At 50.9% G+C, this 20,756-nt stretch overlaps 1 protein-coding gene across 4 annotated transcripts in view; it reads right to left on the bottom strand.

Annotated features, from left to right (window-relative positions):
* The window catches only part of HEG1 (heart development protein with EGF like domains 1), a 59,103-nt gene that overhangs the window by 21,521 nt on the left and 16,826 nt on the right, over positions 1 to 20,756 (bottom strand). For 2 of the 4 annotated variants that reach the window (XM_063340882.1, XM_063340880.1), the window contains 11 exons: positions 13,742 to 14,020; positions 12,479 to 12,709; positions 11,828 to 12,121; positions 10,200 to 10,508; positions 9,474 to 9,788; positions 7,950 to 8,279; positions 6,738 to 7,046; positions 5,666 to 5,995; positions 4,663 to 4,962; positions 3,799 to 4,137; positions 1,453 to 2,820 (listed from right to left, as the gene is read on the bottom strand). In XM_063340882.1, the coding sequence (XP_063196952.1) occupies positions 1,453 to 2,820; positions 3,799 to 4,137; positions 4,663 to 4,962; positions 5,666 to 5,995; positions 6,738 to 7,046; positions 7,950 to 8,279; positions 9,474 to 9,788; positions 10,200 to 10,508; positions 11,828 to 12,121; positions 12,479 to 12,709; positions 13,742 to 14,020 (4,404 nt within the window). The remainder of the gene's footprint in view (positions 1 to 1,452; positions 2,821 to 3,798; positions 4,138 to 4,662; positions 4,963 to 5,665; positions 5,996 to 6,737; positions 7,047 to 7,949; positions 8,280 to 9,473; positions 9,789 to 10,199; positions 10,509 to 11,827; positions 12,122 to 12,478; positions 12,710 to 13,741; positions 14,021 to 20,756) is intronic. The other 2 variants (XM_063340881.1, XM_063340883.1) reach the window with 2 other exon arrangements.

Raw genomic sequence — 20,756 nt, 5'->3', positions numbered from 1 at the left:
CATGAGCACAAATGCACATCACACACGCATGAAAAGGCAGACTGTAGGCAGGACTGTGGACTTGTTGGTGACAAGGTGCTACAAGATCAGCAAGACAGCTTACGCACCCCTTGTACCTATTTTGCAGCTGCTGCCGAGCCCTGCAGCAGAGGCAGGAAGGATGGGCTTTGTGGTTAAAGCACAAAGTGTGAGAGTCAAACCCATGTGTGTATTTCTGACAGCACCGCGATGCTCCGTGGCCTCACGCTGGCCCTGCAGACCAGACAGTCCCAAGTTGACCTGGGACACACCATTTGACACGATCTCTGAGTCTCAACTAGCTTGGCACGACCACCTCAGCATCAGCGAGACGGAGATTTGGTGTCTTTGATCTAAGCAGCCAGAAATGAGTGGGTGCATTTTAAAACGTTGGCTTTCACTTTGCCATCCTTCAGTTTGCACTTTGTGGAGCGTGGACCAGGGCAGTTTCTTCTCTCACAGCAGTGAGTGCCAACATACAAACAAAGCACCACGTCTCAAGCAGCAGAAGGATCTTTTCATTCTGGTAAATGGCAAAACTCGGTATTTAAAGGAAAGAGTACATTGGCTAAAGTGTGAATCAGTTGGTAAAAAGGATACATTACATTAGTTTGGGATAAAAAAAAATCCATTCCCTCACAGTGAATTTTTTTGCATGAAGCCACAGCTATAATTAAAACCAATCAGCCTGAAAAATAACCTTTAAATACTTAATTATTGTATGGAATATATACTATTGCCAGTATTTCATTGTGATTAATGCAATTAGCACACACAATATCCTACAGTGGCATAAGGGCCAGGCTCCTGAACTTTAAACACGGAATCAATTTCCATTCATATGAAACTTCGCTGAATGTATTTACTTGAGAAGATAAGGAGCCTGGCAGCGATAATAAATGACTGCAACAATGCACCGAGCAACACTACGGTACGTAGCCTAGCAGGAGAAGCAACAGGCCCTTGAGGAGGAGATTATTTTATTGAGTTGGGGAGAAAACGACCATAGGTTGTAATAATACAAGTTCCAACACAAATACCAAGTGCTGGCCAATCGCCTTTTGTCATTAATAAGATAGACATTGATCAGTATCGATCAATATTGCTGATCCATCGACAAATATAAAGTGCATCCTACGCTTAGCTGGAAGGCCAGTCAGCTTTATTTTCTTGAAATTCTCCATTTTCAGCTTAATGCTTCTATCAGAAACATTCACCAAAATGCTCACCCTTTTCCAGCAGTTCAGCTTGATTGCTAAACCTTCAGCTTAAAAATACCAACATGGACACCGAGTTTTTATCCTCAAACCCTTCTGATAACCGACTGTCATACATACATGTATAAACTTTCGAAGACCCTTAAAAGGGGACCCAGGCATTGCTGGCCCCCTCGTCCCTAGCCCCACCACTGGCGAGCACCATTAGACATATTACCTGTTGCCGGAGACGATGTCCTCAGCCCAGTCGTGCTACTTGATAGGGGAACAGTGGTTGGTTTGGTAGCAGCCAAAGTAGTTGCAATGCTCACAGTGGTCTTGCTGGTTGGAGGGGCTTCAGAAGGACTTGTAACAGGGATGTTTTCTTTGGTGACTTTACCAGGCCTGGCAGTGGTGGGATCCACAGCTTCTGTGCTTTCACCAGTGGTATACACAAGCTTAGTGGCAGCAGGCGTTTGAGCTCTGTGGGCTTTCGTGGTGCTAGCATCACCTGGGGTTGGCTGGCGACTGGCTGGTGTTGTCAGCACAGGAGGTTTCACCGTTGTCAGTGCCACCGCAGGGATGATGGCGCTGTGGTTTGTTGCACTTGGTGAGGGACTAAGGGGTGCATCCGTTGGCCCAGCCCGTGGGGCATCATGAGTCATGGTGGGCAGCAATGTTGCCTTCCCGAAGCTGCCTCCCTGGGCGGTGGTGGCTCTCGGCGAGGTGGTCTCCATTACCGTCACAGGAATGGACACAGACATGATGCGTCCACCAAGCTGCTCCATGGGCGCCGTGAGAAGAGGAGAAGAGCCGGTGGGGGTGAAGGTGGTGCTGTTTTGGGGTTGGTGCGTGACGTTGTGTTTGTTGGTCCCTCTGGGTGAGGTCCCAGCCACGGCAGCTGTGGAGGGCACCCGCCTGGCCACAGTTGTAGCTACAGAGGTGCTTGCTTGACCACTATCATTGGACTGCGAGATGGATGATGGTGACGAAAACAGAGGCAATAAAGAAGCTAACGAATAAGATGGGGAAAGCAATGAGGAAGTGGGCAATGAGGACGACAAAGCCTGCAGAGGGGGTGAAGATGCCATCACAGAGGACGAAAGTGGTTCAGATGACTCTGATGAGGTAAACAAATAAGTTGGCGGTGGTGTTGATGACAGGGAGTGATGCAGCGGTGACACTGAGGAAGAGGCTGGAAATGCTGATGAAGACACAGATGATCTGCCAGTGGTCAACAACTGAGAGTCAGTGTTGAAGAGAGTTGTATTTTGTACGCTGCCTGCAGAAGCAGAAGTCAACAGTTTGGACGAGTGTACCAGCAATGGTTCTGTAGATGGTTCGACAAAACTGCCATCGCTGGATACGTTGTTCCTCCTGTCCTGTGCCACAGAAGACCTCGATGAATCAGAAGGGTTGGAAATCTCAGAAAAAAAGGTGGAACTTTCTGAGGAGTCAGCAGAGGTGCTGCTATTCGAGATAGACAGGAGTGTCCTTTCTCCTCCTCTGGTATATGTTGTTGAAATGTATGTGCCATCTGTGTGAGAAACTGAGGCCCGTTTCTCAGCATCAATGCTACTGACTGGCTGATGGCTACTTGAAAAGCCTGGAGTAAAAGAATGAAATATATTAGAAAGACAGAGTAATATTAAAGTATTTTGATGTCATATTAAAATCACTCGCTAAATATATAAAATGGTTTTGTCTGTGAACTGGCCCATGCTCTTCTAAAAATTTACACCACCACCCAAGCGTGGGCATCAAATTGGGAGTCTTCTGCGCTCCTTAATTCATTCCAAAATGGTGAACTCAGACAGACACAAGGCTCCTGTGAAAGGTGTAGGTTTCTAAAACACTCTTCCAGTTTTGCTTTTCTAATGTGATTGAGTGCTTATCGTTCCATGCTATTTTGTGGCAAGCTAAACAGGAAAACCTATCTGTTCTCTTTATCACCCATAATTTATAAAACTCATATCCTCTCCCTCTTATCCTCCATTCCCAACTAAAGAATATCCGTCTTCTTCAGTCAGTTTGTTTTTAGACACAGTGAACTTCATGCCTCTGCAGGATGAAATTATTACAATATGTTAATTTGCAGCTTATCATGAACTCATTGATAGAAAACTTTGCAGTCAGGAAACCCTAAATGAGTAGCACATCAGTCTGCAAAAAATTCAGATTATTTAGCATAAAAGGTGCAGTCAATCTTATAATACGAATTTCAGGATGTACAGATAAATTCAGCAATCTCTACAAATAAAAAAAAGGGTACTGAACATTTGGTTTAATTCTACAGATGACTTAGGTCAGCATGAAACAGTTCTGAAAGCAACACCCACAAGAAACCAGTTAGGGTACAAAAAAATAACACAGCCATCAAAACAGGAGAGTTTCCCTGCTCAGGCTCATGGTTTCACTTCTGGAATGATTCTCCAGCCTGGCGGCATCTGGCTTTGAGTCCCTGGATGAAAACATCCCCCCAGGTGTACTCACAGGTGGCACTGCATGTACCGATGAATGAAAACTGTATACAACGTAGGCAAAGGCACAGTGTGAACTTCCCCACCAGGAGACACTAACTTACTTGTGAGGTCATTTTGGAAAGAGTAAGCGGGCATCTTGGAAGAATGTGGGAAGAGCGTCTCCGTTGCAAAGTCTGTGAAGGCCATGCTGCCGTCCGAGGCGTTGGCCATCCCACTCTGTTCCACCAACGTTGGCTGAGCCGGCCCTGGAGAGCTGGCGGTTTCGGCGTAAGAAACAGAGCTCTCCGTGCCACCAGCCAGCGCCCCGTCTGTCACCGAGTGCAGTGTCCTATCTCCACCACCAGCAGACGTGGATGAACTGTGTGCAGGATCTATGATGGGGCTGGACAGCCTTTCCTCAGCACTTGAGCTGCTTAGTGAGCGATGGCTGCTGCCCACAGCTGGAATAGGATCGAAAAGCAGGCATCTGATTTTACTATCTGAGAGCAGACAGTACCTGTGGTTTCTACAATAATTCTGTTTAATAAAATTGCACAGATAAACACAGATTAAATACAGATTAAGTAGATCCCACCTATCTATCACCCTAAATGTGGATCTAACAAACAAAGTGTACTCCAAAGAAACAGGACTGTCCAAATACAGAGGGACGATCAGTACTGTTAGAGTCATAATGGCATATTTATGTTATTTATAATTATCGCCCCAACCCAGGCAGGGAGTAGATATGTCCTACAGCAAGAAGCTACACGTCTCACTCCTGAGACACTTTTTGTTAAGGATCAACAGCTGCAGATATACAATAACAAGGAGCAGAATCACCACTGCTTGTAAATCCTGCCCACAACACCTGCAACAGCTCTGACATGTGTTGGTGGCCACATCAACCCCATGCAAGAGGAGGAGGGAGAGGCCGTGGGTTTTTTCCTAATTCAAATGCCATCCTGGAGTTCAGAAAAACTCACTGGAAGGTTCTCCGGCGGCTGAGAAGTAGGTGGAGACCCTGGATGAAAGGGTGACCTTGGGCTCTGTGTACCCTGCTTGGACAGATGAGACGTGTCCCACTCCAGGCCATTCTGTGGAGGACGGGAGGGGGCTGGTGTGGGGCTCCCCGGCTGAGTCCGGGTGAGATGTGGGCCTTGCTGCTGCTGTGCTCCATGTGCCACGGTTAGCTGCAGGCTGAGATGTCCTGTCCCCACGGCTGGAGAGTGGGGTTGAGATGTATGTCGTCTCAGTAGGAGCACCAGAATCTCTTCTTCCTCTCTCTGGAATTGCAAAGCAGATATATACATAGATATATATAAAAATATATATTTTGTATATTAATAATACCTTTGAGGCCTCTACAGGGACTAAAATCAGAACATTTCAATTCCCATAGTGGAGGTGGTGCTCAGTTACCACCATCACTTATTTACTAAGTGTGGTTCCCAGGCAATCTGTACTTTTCCTCTTTACACCAGAAAAATAAAACAGATTGGGTTGCATAGCATTTCTGAAGGAGAACAGTGGCAGGGAGGTAGGACCTGGTCTTGGACATCCTGCAGAAAGTTCCCTTGGGAGGACCAATGGGTTTCAAACCAGCTCTGGTGGGACCCTGGAAGCAGAGTCGAGGCTGAAACACACGATAGGTGGGATACAAGGAAGGGTTCAAGTTCTACCGATCCCTCACCACATCTTGTGCCAGACTCCCTCGGTTTGAGGGCTGAGGTCAAGGCTCCATGGCACAAGGGCACATGCGTCCCAGAAGAGCTGCCAGGCCATCTAGTTCCTGACATGAGAAGCACTGCCCCGAGGCAGTGAGACGGATAACTCGCCAGCCGTGCAGTGCTCAGACCCCTTCGCTATAAACCCAGGTTGCTAAAAAGGTGAATCTTGTTTAAAGCTAGAAAAGGGAGGATGGGACCTCAGGAGGTGGAGAGTAGGAGGGATGGCCTCCATGGCAAACCGGGAAACCACAAGACCAACCTGAAGCACTTGCTGAAGGCGAAGGCACTGAAACGCCGGGAGGAAATGCAGGCAGAGCCTTCGTTGGAAGCTCACTGAGTCCAGCATCGCTCTGCCAAACATCACCCTGCCTCCCAGGCTCTGTTGCTGATGAGGATGGCAGAAGGACCACATCCAAGGAGCTGGTGCGGAGCGGAGCAGGAGCGGAGCTCCCTGCCACACTGGATGCTGTGTGGGTGTCTGACACGGGCTCTGTGCTCCTCTCCCCACCACTGGCGGCTGTCACTGAGCTGGGCATACTGGTGAGAGGAGCACTGGGTAGGCGTCCTCCCATAGCTGAGGTCCCTTCTGCTGAGAAAGGGCAAAGCAAAACGGATTTATAGACACTAAGCTATAAACAGGTGGGCGCGCTCCCTTCCATCACCACCCTTAGGTGGATGGCACAGATACGTCATGGGCAGAAGATCTAAACCTAGAGAACACTGTGAAGACACAACCCTTTCCTGTGCTAGAAATGCTGCTCGCAGGAGGACACCCTGAAGAGGGCACTAGGAACAAGTCCTGGGAGCACCGTTGGGTTTACTTCCCTTCAGCACTGCTCCCGGTGCCACAGTCCAGCCATGGGCACCACTCACAGTCCAGCCATGGGCACCACTCACCCGCACCACTACCGCAGCACCTGCAGTGAGCGAGGCGGGGTTACAGCGGCACCCAGCTCCCTGGTACTCGAAACAAAGCACGGCAGGCTTGTATGGGATCAGCAAATACTGCATTTGCATCCCAGGGCGGGAGTCAGGAATGAGTGGTGTTGCCTCCTGCTTGTATAAACACAGACAACGGGGTGGTCTTCAAATTGCGCTGTCTCAGAAAACACACCAAATCTCGGGGCCAGGCTGCTATTGCAGTAAGGCTGGTTTTTTTTCTGGTGACTAAATACAAAAAACAGCTAATGCACTTTTCTCTGGAAGTTGAAATTTTCCTCCCTAATGCCCAATGCCATCGTCCAGCACCTTTAGCATGCCCTCACTCCTCCACACAGCGCAGGTGTCTGAGGTCTACAGGAAGAAGCCCCACAGGGACAGTCACAGCTCACCTGGGGAAGCGCTTTCCGAAGCAGACGGCAAGCTCACGAGGAAGGGGTCTGTGGATGACACGGTGGCACCTCTGCCACCACCGCCCTGGGCTCCCAAAGAGGAACGGGTCTGGTCTGGAGAGCTGATGGTTTCGGTACCAGTGGTGGAAATCTCTGTTGTTTGGGCCAGTCTGGTGCTGGCTGACAGAGACCTTAATGTCCTCCCTCCACCCTTGGTGGCTGTTGTGGAAACGGAGGTGCTGGTGGTGGGGAAATCGGTTCTTCTCTCTGTTGAGAGGATGCTGAATGACACATGGCTGTCTCCAGTAGCTAAGATGTAAGAAAGAAACAATTTACATTTTTACAAACGTGAAACTATAAATAAACAGGTGTTCTTCCAGTAACACCCAGAGGGCAAGTACACGCACAAGTAGAAAGTATGAGATGTCAATCCAGAGAAAACAGGAAATTTCCAAAGACGTGAAACTTCCCTACAGAGATTTGTCTTCTAAAAAATGTGGTTTGATGCTGAGAAAAGCGCTCTTATATAAAAACTGTTGAACTGCTACGCTGTGCACTTGATTTCACCATTATGTGCCTGAGTGCACTCCACGCTGCTAGAACACACAAATACCGTAACAACCCAGAAAAGCCTGGAAATCAGTTCAGACAGCGCTGAGCAGTGTGAAGGTCTTAGAGAAGAAGTCTGAAGAAACGGGATCAGGGGGATCAGACCCCTTCAGCACCGCAACGGGTGGTCTAGGACCAAACAGCAGCATGAACGACCTCAGGGACCACATTCAAAGTTGCCTTAAATTTGTTGAACTGGTTCAATTGCTGGGAAGCAGCATGGTCCAAGGGGTAGGACAGAGGGCAGGAACTGAAGTCCAGTCCTTGAGACTGCAGGGACATGACCTAATCCTCGCTTGCTTAGTTCTCTTGCCTATAAAATAGAGATAGCAACTGGAGATAGTACAAAAAGAATCATGTTTTGAAAGTCAACTATTTTTCTTGGCGTGATGAAACTTTCCATACATGTGCCCTTTCTGTCAAAAACCCAAACCACATTTTTTGGTCAAGCAAGAGCTGAAGTATTTCAGACACAAAATCACACTGCATCTTCCAAACAATATATTCTACATAGCAGAAAAGAGTCAGGCAAGTGTAAGATACGGTAACAGTCCTCCTTTTACTTACAAGAAAAATAGTATTTCACTTCTAACTTGAGCTCACCTGGGGAATGACCTTCCGAAGGAGAGTGAGAGCCTGTTAGCGAAGGGTCTGCCACACGCTCGGTGAAATCTGTGATTTCTCTGGACCCACGAACTCCGTAGGTGTCTCTCACAGAAGACGCAGACAAGGATCGGATCGTGCCCAAGGTCCTGTACATGCCACCACTGGATGTGGAGTCTTCTGCTGCCCATCGGCTGCTTGTGGCAGACCTTGGGGGCCTCCCGCCGCTGCCGGTGGCCGTGGCTGAAATGAAAGCGCTGGTGGGAGAGGAAGCAAGGGTTTTTTTCTCTGTCGTTGAGCTGTTAACTGGTCGGTGGCTGCTTCTGACACCTACGATACAATAAAACCAGGTTTGATTTATGCATTATAGCTATACGTTTGAGGGACTGGTCTAGTGGGAGGTGTCCCTGCTCAGGGCAGGGGAGTTGGAACGAGATGATCTTTAAGGTGCCTTCCAACCCCAACCATTCTATGATTCTGTGATTGTACAGTCTATGTTTGTACACCGTTTGTTGAGATATTGAATAGACCAAGTTCTCAACCTGGAAAAGGCGCTGCTCTGGGAAGAGGTGAATCCCTTACATTCAAGCACATGTGGCTTACAGAAAGCCAGGAAAAACTCAACTTAAAACCATGGCTTTAACTGCAGGCTCTGCACAACACTCGATTTATGCATTCAAGGTGCCTTTGAGCCTGTTTCAATCAGGCCTTTAACTTCAAAGCAAATCTAGAGGATGAGCTAGAAAAGGCCTGTTTTAGCTTTTCTAGTCACGGTCCAGAGAGCCAAGCTGGTCTCAGTGCCTGGGTGTCGGCATAGCCGTGGGGCTGAGCCCCCCAAAGCACAAGTTACTGAGGGCTACACAGGGCTGGACACAGCCTCACCCAGAAGATGCTCAGAAACACCTTGGCACCCCAGCCTGGCATTCGACCCAGCCTGACTTACCCCACATTTAGCAGGCGTTGCTGCCCCAGGGCTCTCCCAAACCGCGGCGCTGGGGATGCCGCTATCTCACCAGCTCACCAGGAGCAGGAGCTGCGCTACGACTCGCAGGGCGATGGGCTTAATTGTGAATTAACGGTGAACGGTGGGGCAGAGCTCACTTGGGACCACTCCAAGGGCAGGGGGTGAGTCAGCACTGTCGTGGTGGTGGGGGCCTCCCAAAACGCTGCCTCTTACAGACCATCCTGCACGGCAGACACAGCGCCGGGTGACGGCTGCAAATCCCCAGCAAAAGTGTCTCCGGCAGGGAAAAAGCGCAGGCACGTATTTCTAACCGATGGCTGCTTTCCCCAGCACCAGAGTTTCATTAGCAGTGAGGACACTGATGTTTTTCACTTTTTCACCCAAAAGCCAAGATCCACTCCCATCCTTCCCACCAGCCTTGCTGACAGCCCAATGCAGCCAGTAATAAAAATATCCATGTATCCAATAGCGACTGGTGGCCATATCTAAAGAAAAACAGTGTGGGGATGCGAAATCTCATCCAGCCCCAAAACAGCCAACTTTCAGACTAACAAATTTACCTCTGAAAGTACTTTGGGAGGCAGAGAGGGAGCTTGTGAGCAAAGGCTCCCCGGGAGGCGCTGGGAGATCGGTGGCTTCCCGAGAGCCGTTAGGACAGTGTGTCCCCACCCCCGAGGAGGAGAAGGTCCCCCCTAAAGAGCTGGTGGGGTCAGTGCTGGTGGCGGAGCCCGTTGTCACCCTGGCTGTGCGGCCGTTTGCGGGGGACTCCGCTGCCCCCGCTGCCACGCTGGGCATGTCAGAACCACGGGCGTCCGAGTGCAGCGTCGCCTCTTCTGCAGCTGGGATGCTCTTGGGTTCGTAAGTGCTGGTAAAGGCTAAAAAAAGGAGAAAAAAAATATATAAAACTGCCTACACGTAAATGAAAACAGCTGGGTAGATTTCATCCCGCTATCAGTTGATGTAGACAACATGTGTGTGAATATTCAATACGGAAATATTTAATACTGGGAAATCATTAAGACGGGGGAAGAAATGCTCTCTATATAGGAACTCATGAAATTATTGCTTGCAAAATTCAACTGAAAGTTTTCAAGGAAAATCTATCCTCCTCTTCCAACAAGAATAATATTTATCCATACTTTCCTTTCTGTGAAATGTTTTTAAACGTACAGAATGTGCCAAATACAATATTATTCCTCCTTTCTTTAAAATAAAAAGGATGTATTTTGTTTATAAAGAGTCTTTAAATAATGCTGTGGGTTACACAGCTAGCTATCAAAACTCACCCGTGGAAGGGCTTTCCGAAGCAGAGGGCGAGCTCGTGAGCAAGGGGTCCGTGGCATCTCTGCCACCACCACCCTGGGCTCCCAAAGACATCCCAGGGGACCGGGTCTGGTCTGAGGAACTGGTGATTTTGGTACCAGAGGTGGAACTATCTGTTGTTTGGGCCAGCCGGGTGCTGGCTGGCAGAGACCTTAACGTCCTCCCTCCACCCTTGGTGGCTGTTGTGGAAATGGAGGTGCCGGTGGTGGGGAAATCCGAAACTCTCCTCTCCACGGCTGAGACGTTGGATGGCTGGTAGCTGCTTCCAATGGCTACGGCACAATAAAAAAACCCTGGATTTATACATATGAAATTATAAACAGATGGATCCATTTTCTTCCCAGATGCTTACAGCACACATACGGACATTAAGCATAGGAAGTTTTCAATCTGGACAAAGTGCTCTTTTGGAAAGGCATGAATCCCCTCGCCGCAGGAAGACCTTGCAACAAAACCCGGGGCTCGCGCCAGGACAGCACGGCTTCACAAGAGCTGGGATGGCTCAGCCAGCAGGAAACCCCCCGGGACAAGGACTGCGGAGACTTGTCTTTTAAATCCCACCTTTGCTCTAAGACTGGTGGAAATCAGCCTAGGCTCTCTCAGTATTTTTTCGTAGCTTGAACATGGCATCGAACAGCAAAGGGGGGAAAGCTGAGCACACCCTCATTCCCATAGGAGCCTGCAGCTCACTACACACCCCAGGGCTTAACGGGACACAGGGAAAACCACTTAAGGAAGCACAAAATAGGGTAAAACGACAAATCATAGACTACAAACCGAGCTCACCCGTGGCAGGGCGTTCTGATGCCGGGTGAGAAGAGGCAAGCCAGTGCTCCGTGGAGAGCCCAGGGAAACGTCCCTGTGCCAGGGCTACCAAGGAGGAAAACCCAGATCTCGAGTTTTCTGCATCCCTGATGCTGTTCCCAGCAGCTGTGACAGAGGGAAGGGACGTGTCCGTGTGAGAACCCTGGGGATGTGTTTGCTCTTGGCAATCCCGGGCACAGGACTCAGCAACACCAAGGTTTTCAATAACTTCACGTGGAGTAGGGCAAAGTCTCTGTTTTGGAGAGTTCCAGAAACTAGCCGCTTGCAAAGCAAGCGAGGGGAAGCGAGCCCAGGGATCTCGGGTTTGTTGTCCTGTACAGGCTGTTAGAGCACAGGCATCTCACCCTGTCTAGCCCCGAGCAACCCCCACCCGGCGTGGCCGTGAGTGTGGGCTACCAACCTCACGCCCCACTACAGCATCGCTCGGGTGGGACACACAGCTCAGCTGGGGCTGGGACCTGGCCTTCGCGCTGCAGCTGGCACTGAACCAGCCGAGATATGATGCCCACCCTGCAGAAAACACAGCGATAAGGTCCAAAGACTTTTTATTATTTTGGTTTTTAAGTGGAAAATGTTGGGGGGGTTCGGAGCAAATCATTTTTTCCATTGCTTTTTCCTGCTTTCAGCAGGGAATTTCAGCTAACCACCCAAATAATAGCAAAAAGAGTGCATGCAAAACACAGCACCTTTTCTGTTTCAAGAAAGCAAAAGCTATATAAAGGCTTATTAAAGCTATAAAACAAATCCGTGGGCCAGCAAAGCTCACCTCCAAAAGTATTGTCCATGGCAGGCGATGCTGTGAGCGGAGGGCTTGTGGAGTCCCCCGTGACATCCCTGGGATGTAGCATGATGTGGTTTGCACTGGTCTGGGTACTGGAGGCTCGGGGGGAGGACTGGGGCTGTCCTGGAGAGCCAGGGAGCGGGGTGCTGGGGAGAGGCCACAGCGTCCCCCTGCTGCTCCCTGAGGGGCCAAGTGAAGTGGTTGCAGTGCCCGCAGGAGGCCTACCAGGCAGCTCCGTGCCCACCCAGCCGCTCGCCGGTTGAGAGTGGCCACCTGTGCCTGCAAGGCAATGGGGGAAAGCAAATTAGAACACAGAGACGGGCTGAGCTGCCCACCCAGCATCCTCCACCATCACCTTCCACCTCCCGCCATGAGCCCACGGTCCCCTTGCCTCTACTCTGCCTACAGCAACCTCGTGTTTGGGAGCTGCACCGAGTAATTCATCATTTTCAAAGCCAGCAGAAGCTGCATGGATCCTTCTCTCCACCCTCATGCATGAAGCAAGCCAGAAAACTACCCTGAGCACATGGTGAGGATGGAAGATCCAGCGCACAAAGCTCTAGCAATGCAACCAATGCCCAGTTTCTCTGGGCAACAGCATCTCCCTTGTTCCCAGGCTGAACTGGGATGGCTCACCTGGGCGACGAGTGTCCGCAGATGAAGGCAGCAGCACCATCCTCGTCGCATTGTCAAACCCCGCCATGTCCCAGGCCCCGCGGTGCCCGCCCAGCGTCCTCTCAGCCGAGTCGGTGCTGATGGCTGCCGAAACCGGGGGCGTCCTCTCGCCAGCTGCAGGGCTGTTGGCAGAAGCCAGAGACCTCTCGCCTCTCTCCCGGCTGCCCGCAGCACGGTGATGGCTTCCATCAGCTGGAAAGCAACATAGAAAGGGTCACGTTCCCCTCGGACAAGTTAACGTGACTCGGCTGGGATGGCAGCAGCATCACCCGCAGTGGTACCCAGCTGTCCCACACGCTGTGACAGGGTCACAGCTGCATCCCCTGTGTTTTCTCTATTTCACACAGAGCATGCTGCAAGAGGGACTGCTGGGATCAGAGGGTTTCTGTAACCAAAAAATATCAGTATTTCAAAATTTGTCTTCTTTTGTGCGTGGCAAGAAAAACACAGTTTGGTTTTTTTAAACTTTAAAAATGCACAGGGCAGTAAATAGCTTATGCTAGGACAGCGAGCGGCTGGCAGCCTGGGCATGCCAGATCCATACTCTAGTCCCTAAGCAGGAAAAAGACTGAGGAATTAAAAAAACTAAAGAAAACCTCTATGCTCATATCTCAGCAAGACACTTATTACATTTGGGGATATTAAGAAAAAAATTGAAGTGGGGACAGGGCAATCAGCACGGCCTTGTCCTGCTGGTGTGGGAAACAGGCTTTGATTTAGTGCATGCTTAAAAAAAGCACATTGGTTTACTCTTGACCACAGTCCCACCAAATGCGGTGAAGGTTATGAACAAGCCCAAAGGTAAGTGTTCACTTGTACAACCTCCACATGAGGACCGCAGCTACAAATCAGGATGCAGCTGGTCAGATGTTTTTAACTCGGGCACTTATAATCTAGGTTGGGTTTGCGATGGGGTTCCCCTCCTCCCGGAGGAGGCGTGGGGATGCCAGGGGTCTCCGCTCTGTACGCAGCCTTCAAGCCCCGTGGATGGGGCAGGAGTCTCTGGGGTGCTGCTGGGTGGTGAATAACGACAGCGTAAGGTCCCAAGAATCACCTTCATTGCAGTGTTAAAAAAAAAAAAATAAATCAGCTTTCTTGGCATTGGATTTCTTCCAAAAATCTGAATTTCTAGCAGCAGGGCGGGAATACTTCCTAACCCACCACCCATGCTCGGTCCGTGGGTTGGTAAAGGCAAACAGGGAGTTTCGCATCGATAAAACTCACCAGGAGGACGGCTGTGGGCGGGCAGGTGGGTCGCCGTCCCAGCAGAAGGGCTGTCCGGGGGTCCTTCTCCTGGCAGGGTGACATCCCCACCACCGGCGGGGAGACCAATGTGCCCCGTGACCCCACTCGCCGCCGGCACCGCACTGTGCCTGGCAGGCAGCGATGTCCGCTCCTCGCTCCCGGCCAGCATCGGCACCAGCTCCACGCTATCCACGAGAGCACCAGAAGTCCTTATCTCCGTGTCCAAACTTCTTCTCGCCTGATGGCTGCTCTCAATGACTGAAAGGAAAAACAAGAAAAAAATTAAAATCCCATCAGCGCTGGCTCGGCTCGTTGCAGTAACACCAAGGCCAAGCTCTGATCTGATTTACACTAGAGAAAATTTTGCATAATCAAAACACAGACATGACATTTATTTTTGGATTCACACCAGTGGAAATTACAGTGGTCTGTGGGGCCAAATGCCAAAACCCACCTTTGTGCACAAGTTCAATTCAGTTCAGCACCCTTGTGCTTTTTTTGTGTCTTAGGAGAAATAAATCTCTAAAGGAGCAAAAAGAAAGTCTTAAACAAATAACCGATGGAGGTACGCGCAGTGTGGAGTCCATGGGAAGAGTGTATAGGTCTCCAGAGCTCCAGCTGGAGCCCAGCACAGCCCGTGTGCCCCATCCCGAGGGCATGATGGGAGCGGGGGGTCTCGCAGCTCTTCCCCTCTCTCTGCTCAGCTGCCTGACCACAAATCCCACCACTTTCAGAGAGCTGGCATGAAGCTGGCTGAGAGCTGCAGGACAAACCGGCAGGTCAGCATAACTCATCCAGCCACCACGAGGTCCTGGGACAGAAGATATCAACATATGGTGTGGATTACACTGATCATCCAGGAGCTGAAGCACCCCAGGGTGACAGACATTTTGGCATATCTGACCTTCATATCTACCAGAACAGGAGAAACAAGATGAAGAAGAAGTTTGTGCATCTGCAGGTCCATTTGCTGTGAGAAAACACAGCCCCAACACTCCATCCTAAAAGTGTTGGGATCTGCTCTCTTGCTCCTGCTGGAAGGCCGCTCCAAACTCCCACCTCTCCCATCATCCAGAATCATTTTCTCATTTTGTTAGAAAATGAGTAAACACATTTATGGAACAAATGTTGGTTCCCAAGCCAGCATTACCCTTTAGCTTAGCTACCTCTTCCCCTTCCTCCCCACTGTGCCGATGTGTAACAGCAGCAGTCTCATCCCCTCTTTGCACAAGTTCCTTCTGCATTTCTACCATCTGGTGTATCTCATGGACCTAAACATGACTTCTCCCAGGGACGTCAACAGGCTTTACGGGATCTCCAAAAGCACACAGATGGCTGTGTGCATCTCTAGAATATAAACGTGTAACCCAATGGGGCTCTAAGCAAGGATGTTACTCAGTAGCCAACTTCTCGGCTCAATCGTTAACGCTGACCGCCACCGGCAGCAGCAGCAGGACTCGGTGCGGCAGCTGTAGCTTCAGCCTTGGGTCTGCCATCCAGCCTGATACTTCCTGGAGCAAAGCATCTAGTGACAGCTGCCATGAGCCATTCCAGTGAGATTTGCTGGGGGAATCGGCATTTCCAGCCTGTGGTACCAGCCGGGGCTGCATGAGGATTTCCCTGCACATCGCTCACGTGAAGACCAGCAGCAGCCATCGCTGCCCTATGTTTCAGCCCCGAGGGCTGGCTGGCACTGCAGCCTCAGATGCTCTTCAAAGCCCACAAGAAGTCAAAGTGAGTCCAAATCACAGCTGTGTCATCTGAAACAGCAAGATCCCAGTTTTGCCCATTTTCCTCATAGCCAAAATGCAATCTCCGGGCTGGAATAGCCCGATGCACTCTGCACTTGCTGAGTGGGCAGAATGGGAGCCCGGCTAGGGAAACTGCAATGTAGGGTGACAAGAGTCTGAAGCCTCTCAAGAAACCAAGAAAAGTCCTGTATTTTGGGAGGGGAACTCTCCCCACTTTGCACTTCAGGGATCTGCCAGGCTATGGGACATATCCTGCCTGTCACACACATGGCATCTCAAAATAGAGCTGCGGATGACACCCAGGCAGCAGCTAAAGGCACCACTCAGTCTCTGCCCAAAAGCTCTGATGCTGAAGGTTAAGCTTTGCACATCTGTCCTTAGCTTCCAAGTACTTTCTGTAAAAAAGCTGTGCCTCAGAGAAACCCCCATGGGACACCTACTCCTCCTTGCCTTGCACGTCTCCTTTGGGGTTGCCAAACCTGCCACACCAGCAGTGGCAATTTCAGGAGTCGTCCCCTCTACCCATCTGCAGTAGCTTCAGTGGGAACTCGCCAAGAAAACAGAGATAAGCAGACAGGACAGTCTGCATTTCATCCTGGGCGTCTGAGCACCACGAGGCCCAAGGAGACAAGAGCTGGGGTGGAAGAAAGCCCCTCGTGTGCCTCTACTGACAGCCCGAGACATGTCTGCGATGCCCACCTCGCCGAGCACACCCACCAGCCGCTGCCGCCTGGAGCCAGCTGCGAGCCACCTCCTGTCCCATAAACCAGCTGCTTGTCACCATTTGGACAAGGGGACGCAAAGTCGCAGGGGATGCTCGCTACGCTCCTTTGCAAGCCAATACCCAGCCTGTAATTGTAGCCCGCAAGTCCTTTTATAGCTGCCCCGACGCTGAAAAATTTGGGTGTGCTGGAGGGCGGCACGCGGAATTTCCCTCCGTTCCCCTCTCGCTAAAAGCTTTCAGCTGTGCAACCCATGCTTACTGTGCTTTGCTGCACAGAAGAAAGGCAAAGCAGCAGATGCTTAAAGAAACCCTTAGGGGATGAGTACAGACAGAGGGAAATTTGCTTTCTCAGGTTGCCAAGTCATTTGTCAACAAGGACTCCAGCCAAGCACGCTAAAATATATAGCGGGGCACTGCAGCAGGCATTGAATTGCCACTTCTTAAAAATATCCCCGGAAAAGCCAGCAAGCAGTACCTTCAGCTACGAACCTTTTTGAAAGTAAAATGCTGCTGGTTGCTTGTCTGGTTGTTGTTTGCCCTGCAAATCCACCCCGGAGTTTTGTCTATCCTCTTTCAGCTCCGCAGAGCTGCTGGGAATAAACCGAAGCAAAACCCTTCCCCTTATCATGGGCGCCAGCAAACCTGGCTTTGAGTGCAGCCCGGGAGCGGACGGGCTGAATAAGAAGGTATTATTTACACAGGCTTTTTAGGCGCAACTGGCATTTTTAACTCTGCCCTGCAAGGTACGCCAGGTCCTGGTGCAGGGAGGAAAACCTCGTGCCAGCAGGGGCTCAGCTCCCCGGTTTGGTGGGTGCAGGACATGAAGCGCGCCGGAAAATCCAACCCACAGCATGTGGTGAGGAAACCCAGAAAAAATCAGGCCGTCCAACAAAATAGACGTGAAATCTCTGCTCATCACAGAGCCACCAAGCCTGCCAGAAGTGCGAGACAACCGCAACCACCTCTTTGACTTGCCTGCAGAAGTTAGCCTTCAAAGATGAACCCCCGCTGCGGCGGATGGGCCAGAAGCAAACTTCTTCCACAAAAATACACACGGGACCATCTGGCCTCCCCGATGGACTAAGGGCTTAACGCAGAGCGGCCCTTTAGCTCAGGTACCGATTTGTCACTAACAATTCCGTCACATCCTAAGCTGCCAACTGCTTTCCGCAGTTTAACTCCATGCGACCGTAGCTGTCAAGAGAAACATTTGACTTCCAGCGCAAAACCCTCCTGCCACCCACCAGACCGGTGTTTTCCTTCCCAGTTAAAACTAGCAGTGATGCTCACCAGACAGGTCGAGGCTCGGAGTTACTTTTTCTTCACAAGCATAACAAGTCCGCGGCTTGCTGGGAGTCGAGTTATAAAGCCGCCAGGAAAAACAGATCGAGTTCCAGCTGATTTCTGGAGGCTTTGGGTTTGCCCCCGGCAGCCTGGCTGGATGTCTACCTTGTGAGACTCCTGAAAAATCCCTTTGGGACCAGCAATTTTCTGCCTCCATCCCCGGGTGCAGCACGGGCATCGCCCTGGCCAGGAGGTGGCTGCTGCTGGGGCAGTGTCATGGTGACGCTCAAGGCTCAACCATGGGACAACACGCCATTGAAAAGCACAATACTGTGAGTTTTCAGTAGTGGCTGCGATCTTGCAGTGACATTTTAGGGCAGGGAGTGTGGAGGGATGTGTTTGCTAATGCCAGGGGAGCGGGATCCCAGCAACCAGCATTTGGCAGGAGAACTGCGGCCAGCCGAGGCGCACCATGAGCTATCCCAGCCCCGCCGCTGCCCTGCAGAAGGGATTTTTCTCCTCATAGGCCACAAAAATATTCCCTTGATCGGGGAACGCAAAGTTAATCTGTGTTTGCACACAAGGAAAGCCAAGAGCAGTTGCTCGGCTGCCCAGAGCAGCCCTTCACCCCAAAGCAGTCCCTCCTCGGGAGGCTGGCAATTCCCCAGGGACCGTTCCCGGTACGGCCGCCCATGCAGCGGCTGTTTTGCCAGGGCTACGGGCCACCCCGGGAGCATCCCATGCTGAGCTGAGCGCACGTGAAGCTAAAGCAGGCTCCTCCCGAGGACAGGCAGCTATAATTATAAAGCCCACATCTGTTAACGTTGCATAATCTGAACATCATCCCAGGCTCGCGGCGGGGAAAAAAAAAAAAAAAAACCACTAAAAAAAAAAAACAACCTTCATCTCATCTTAGAAAACTCCTTGCCGGTTGTAGGAAAAGGTTAGGAAGAAAGGCAGGCTGTGAGGGAGAAGTGGGGTGCAGAGCCGTCCCCACAGCGGGTGGCACGGGTGGCTGCCGGTCCCCGGCGGGGCCGGGCTCTGGGCTGTGTTTTGAACGGCTGCTGCGGATGTCGGGATCATGGGTGGAGGCCGGTTGGGAGCCAAGCGAGTTTGTGTGAACAAAAGCTACAGCCCTAAATCTGGACCGTCCAGGGCGCCCTGGGATTTTCAATTTCCTTCCTTGTTCTTGCCCTGAAAGAAGCAGTTCGAGGCGGGGGGGGGCGGGAAGAGGTGGACGGGAGGGCTGAAATGGAGCTTAAAAAAAAAAATTTCATTCTGGAGACGGGTCAGTTGAGCGTAAACACGCTGATAATATTGCTTGGGGAAGGTCCCTCGTGTGCACTAAGCACGGGAAGAACGTGAGAGGTTTTTAACCACATGCGGTCAAACCCTTTTTTTTCGCTAATTCTTTCGATATTAATGAAAGGAATTGTTCAGGCCGGATGAAGAAAGGTGGCGAGAGAGGGTGGGTGGGGAAGAGAAGAGGCGCAGGAGCCCCACCAGCACCTCCTGCCCTGCTGTGGGGCTCCCTTTGGATGGGGTACCCTACGGACGCATCCCCTGGTAGCGCCGTGCTCCGGTCCTTGTGCTCCTCGTCCTCTCCCCACCAGGTCCCAGGCAGAGCAGGACAGTAATTTGCAGGACTTTAAATCACTTTAACCATAACACGAAGGATTTATCCAGCCACCAAAGGTGACTGGAGTTTTAATATATCAGCTCAAGAAAGGTGATGGGGGGGCTTAATGCCAGCAGCTGCCCCTGCAAGCTCCCAGTGCCCAGGTGCAGGTGGTTAATGCCTACCTGGCTGCTCCGTGTGACAGGTACCCATGGGGCTGGGGACATCAGCATCATCCTCAGCCCCTCCTATGCCAGGCCACGGCGCTTTGCTTGCAGTGCCGCTTTGTGAGACAAAAACACATCGCACTTCCACACCACCTCCCCTCTGGGACATGTAAAACTACGAAGGATGCTAAAGGCCATTTTTGCTTCCGACCCTTTTTTTAATGATCCCAGAGCCTGATGCTCAGAGATGCCATAAGGAAAAGAGGGATGCAATTATTGCTTTTAAGAGCAGTACCCTAAAGCAGAGAAACACGTACTCCAAAATAAAGAGCACACAGAAACCTGTGGTCGTTTCCAAAGGCGTGGGATGCGTGCATACAGCCCGCCTGCAACCTGGGATAAAACCTGCACAATGCAGGGACAGGATATTGTCCTGCTTATCCAGTGGTTTCCACCTTCTTAATTTTAGTGTCCTAAATATTTCCCTGGGGAGGTGCAGGCCCCTGGATCACCGGCTCAAGCCTATGAAACCCTGAGCTTCTTACTCATCTTTGGGTTCTATCTGCAGATGCCTGGGACCGCACGGACCCATGCTGCCTGAAAGCCACCAGCCCAGGGCTCAGAGCAGCGCCTTAAACCTCTTTTCATGAGCTTTTGTTTTTGAATAGCTTTTGGCAACTGAATAATAAAAAAAAAAAAAGTCCTGTTTTATTGTCGAGTCTTTGGAAAACACTTTCAAATACAAGTCCACTATCCAACAGGGATAAGAGGTCCCATGACTACCCATACTCCCAAAAAACCCATAACCATGCCAAGGCTCCAGTAAAATCCCAATCCATCCGTCCATACAGCCAGTGAAGGGGGGACTAAGCCTCCAGCCCCAGAGAGGCCCCGGGACCCCTGTCCCTGCTGCCTTTCCTGAGCAGAAAGCCCAAAATAGCTCTGTGCTTTTGCTTGCCGGCTCGTTTATTTTCTACCACAGAAGTGTCCCTTCTGGCATTAACGCAGGAAAAGCCCCTGCAGCCCCAGGGGGTGCGAAGGCAGCTTTGCCCCAGCACCATCTGATGGGCCCAGGAGCACTTACCAAAGGGATTTCTTTCTCGGCGTTTTCATTGAACATTAATAAAAATAAGCCAAAAGAAATCTCTCGAATGGCACAGCTCTCTGTGGACTTGCATCTCCTCTCCTGTCCCCTCTCCCGCCGCCCTGCGATGCTGCAATGTCTCCAGCCACCCTGCCTGCACCGCAGATCCCAAATGCTAAATCCCAGCACCACCTAATTCGCTTCTAAAACCCTCCAGGCTTTTCTGCGACGTCCTGCAGAAACGTTACAGAAAAATATCACCCACGCAGCGTTTCTCCTTCCTCTTTCCGGGGTTTTTGAAGTCCCCTGGAAGCCTGGCTCAGCGGGAAGGCAGCGGTACCCTCGCCGGCACTCGCCAGGGCAGAG

The sequence above is a fragment of the Chroicocephalus ridibundus genome, chromosome 7, assembly GCF_963924245.1.
Source record: "Chroicocephalus ridibundus chromosome 7, bChrRid1.1, whole genome shotgun sequence".
Classification (NCBI taxonomy): Eukaryota; Metazoa; Chordata; class Aves; order Charadriiformes; family Laridae; genus Chroicocephalus; species Chroicocephalus ridibundus.
This window is presented reverse-complemented; position numbering and strand designations above follow the sequence as displayed.